The 2,186-nt window shown below is 47.3% G+C and overlaps 1 protein-coding gene across 1 annotated transcript in view; it reads right to left on the reverse strand.

Moving 5' to 3' along the window:
* Positions 1-1,781: 1,781 nt before the first annotated feature.
* The window catches only part of LOC114638455 (keratin-associated protein 5-5-like), a 650-nt gene continuing 245 nt past the window's right edge, over positions 1,782-2,186 (reverse strand). Inside the window, 1 exon segment of the mRNA XM_028786894.1 lies at positions 1,782-2,186. This exon segment is cut by the window's right edge and continues 6 nt beyond it. Coding sequence (XP_028642727.1) covers positions 1,782-2,186 — 405 coding nt within the window.

Below are 2,186 nucleotides of genomic sequence, written 5' to 3' on the forward strand. Positions count from 1 at the left end.
AATCTTAAATCCAATCAGAAAGCTGTTGGGTGTTTCCAAAGAATCATGCCAGTACTGCACCAGTAGATACATCTTTGCTGGCAGGTTGGTAGTTTATACATAAGGCTTAAAACAGAGTAAGATCATTGGTGCCAGTTCTCTCCTTGCAACCTGCATAGCACCATCTAGCACCATTAAGGCTAGCCAGCAAAGAGGAAACTTCCAGCTGAGTCCTAGCTTGATTTCTCCATGTTCTGCCACAAAAGGATGTGTCAACACGTCTTGGTTAAGCTAGCCTGCCTCCAGTGTTTTGTGCTAGTAACAGGGAACAGACCAATACAAGACATAAAATGTAGGCAACCTTCATGGCAGCATCCAGATTAGGGTTTGATTATTTGGAAGAGGTGAGGAGGTTTGATGGGCATCTTACACACAACAGTCACTGCTGTGTGTCCTGATGATCTGCTCAACTCTCATAGAGCTTTATGGGTTCCTGGACTTTGGCAATCCCAAGTGTCTGTCAGTCGCAGGAAGCAAATCTGTATGGTAGTGGTCTGTGAAAGAATCCTGTGGACTCCTTCCTGCATCACAGAGGCTATGTAACAATGCAAAGACTCAGACTTTACCTTGCTATCTCCTGTTGTATAGTTGGGGAAACTGAAGCCAGAGAGAAAACAAAGAGGCCTCAGGTCCATCTACTAAATCAAGGGAACCAGGGCTTAAATCTCAGGGGCCTGAGTCAAGGCCAACAGTCTCCTTCCAGTTCCATCTTCCAAAATGTCCTGAATTATATACTAAGACCATTTGAGGGGATTTGTATGTCTCTGGGCTGAGGACACAGGTGTGTGGTATATGTTGTGTACCTATCGACTGAGTATAGATTTCCTGGAGTGAATCAAACCTTGAAATGTGCTGTGATGTGAACAAAAAGGCCTGAGAAAGAATCACACTGTCACAGTCAGCTTTCACTGTCAATCTGACATAGCCTAGAAGTCACCTGAGAAGGGAGTCTCAGCTGAAGGATTGTCCAGACAAGAATGGTCTGTGAGCATGTCTGTGGGGGGTTGTATGGTTATTAATTGTTGTAGGAGGGTCCAGCCCATTATGGGCAGCACCATTCCCTAGGCAGGTTGTCCTGGGCCTTACAGGAGAGCTAGTTAGCATGATCCTGTGAGGAAGCCAGCAACCAGCATTCCTCCATGACTACTGCTTCAAGTTCCTGCTTGAGATCCTACACTTCTTTAAATGATGGCCTGTGATCTAGAAGTGTAAGCCAAATAGATCCTCTCTTAAGTTCTTCTTGGTTAGAGTGTTTTATTGAAGTAGCAGAAAAGAAACAAGAACATATACCATGGACAGAAGAACTGTCTGTAGTGAACAAAGAACTTTTATTAAATTGGGATTTAATACAATTTTAATAGGCAAAGATGGGAATCTCTCCCACTGTCCCAGGAAGTTGAGCAGAGCTCACAGTCAGAGAAGCAGGGAAATAAATCTGGGTGAGGGCAGGGGGTGGTTCCCCAACCCTGACATTCTTAACAAAGCCCAGGAATGTGGTTTTGTCCATTAGAAGAGCTGAAGAGGCAGACCAGAGCAGAAGTAGAGATTAGCATAGAATAGGGGCATGCCTGAGCATTGGAATGTATACTTCCTCTAGGGGAATGAAACAGATATGTGGCTTGTGGTGCTGCAGAGAAAAATGCCAGAAGACCACAGGATCAGGAGGTAGCAAGGGATCAATGAAACCAGAAGCCTCCATAGTTGTGGTTGAGGGAGGCCACATGAAGCCTATGGCCAGTACATCAGATCTTGCACTGACAACACACAGGGACACAGCAACAGGGCTTACAGCAGCTGGACTGACAGCAGCAGGGCTTGCAGCAGCTGGACTGGCAGCAACAAGGTTTGCAGCAGCTGGATTGACAACAGGAAGACCCACAACCTGAAGAGCAGCAAGGCTTGCAGCAGCTGGACTGACAGCAGCAGGGCTTGCAGCAACTGGACTGACAGCAGGAAGACCCACAGCCTGAAGAGCAGCAGGGTTTACAGCAGCTGGACTGACAGCAGCAGGGTTTACAACAGCTGGATTGACAGCAGCAGGGCTTGCAGCAGCTGGATTGACAACAGCTTCCTTTGCAGCCTCCACAAGACCCACAACCACCCTTGCAGCCCCCACAGGAGCCACAGCCTCCCTTGCAGCCCCCACA

The sequence above is a fragment of the Grammomys surdaster genome, unplaced genomic scaffold, assembly GCF_004785775.1.
Source record: "Grammomys surdaster isolate TR1022 unplaced genomic scaffold, NIH_TR_1.0 125603, whole genome shotgun sequence".
Classification (NCBI taxonomy): domain Eukaryota; kingdom Metazoa; phylum Chordata; class Mammalia; order Rodentia; family Muridae; genus Grammomys; species Grammomys surdaster.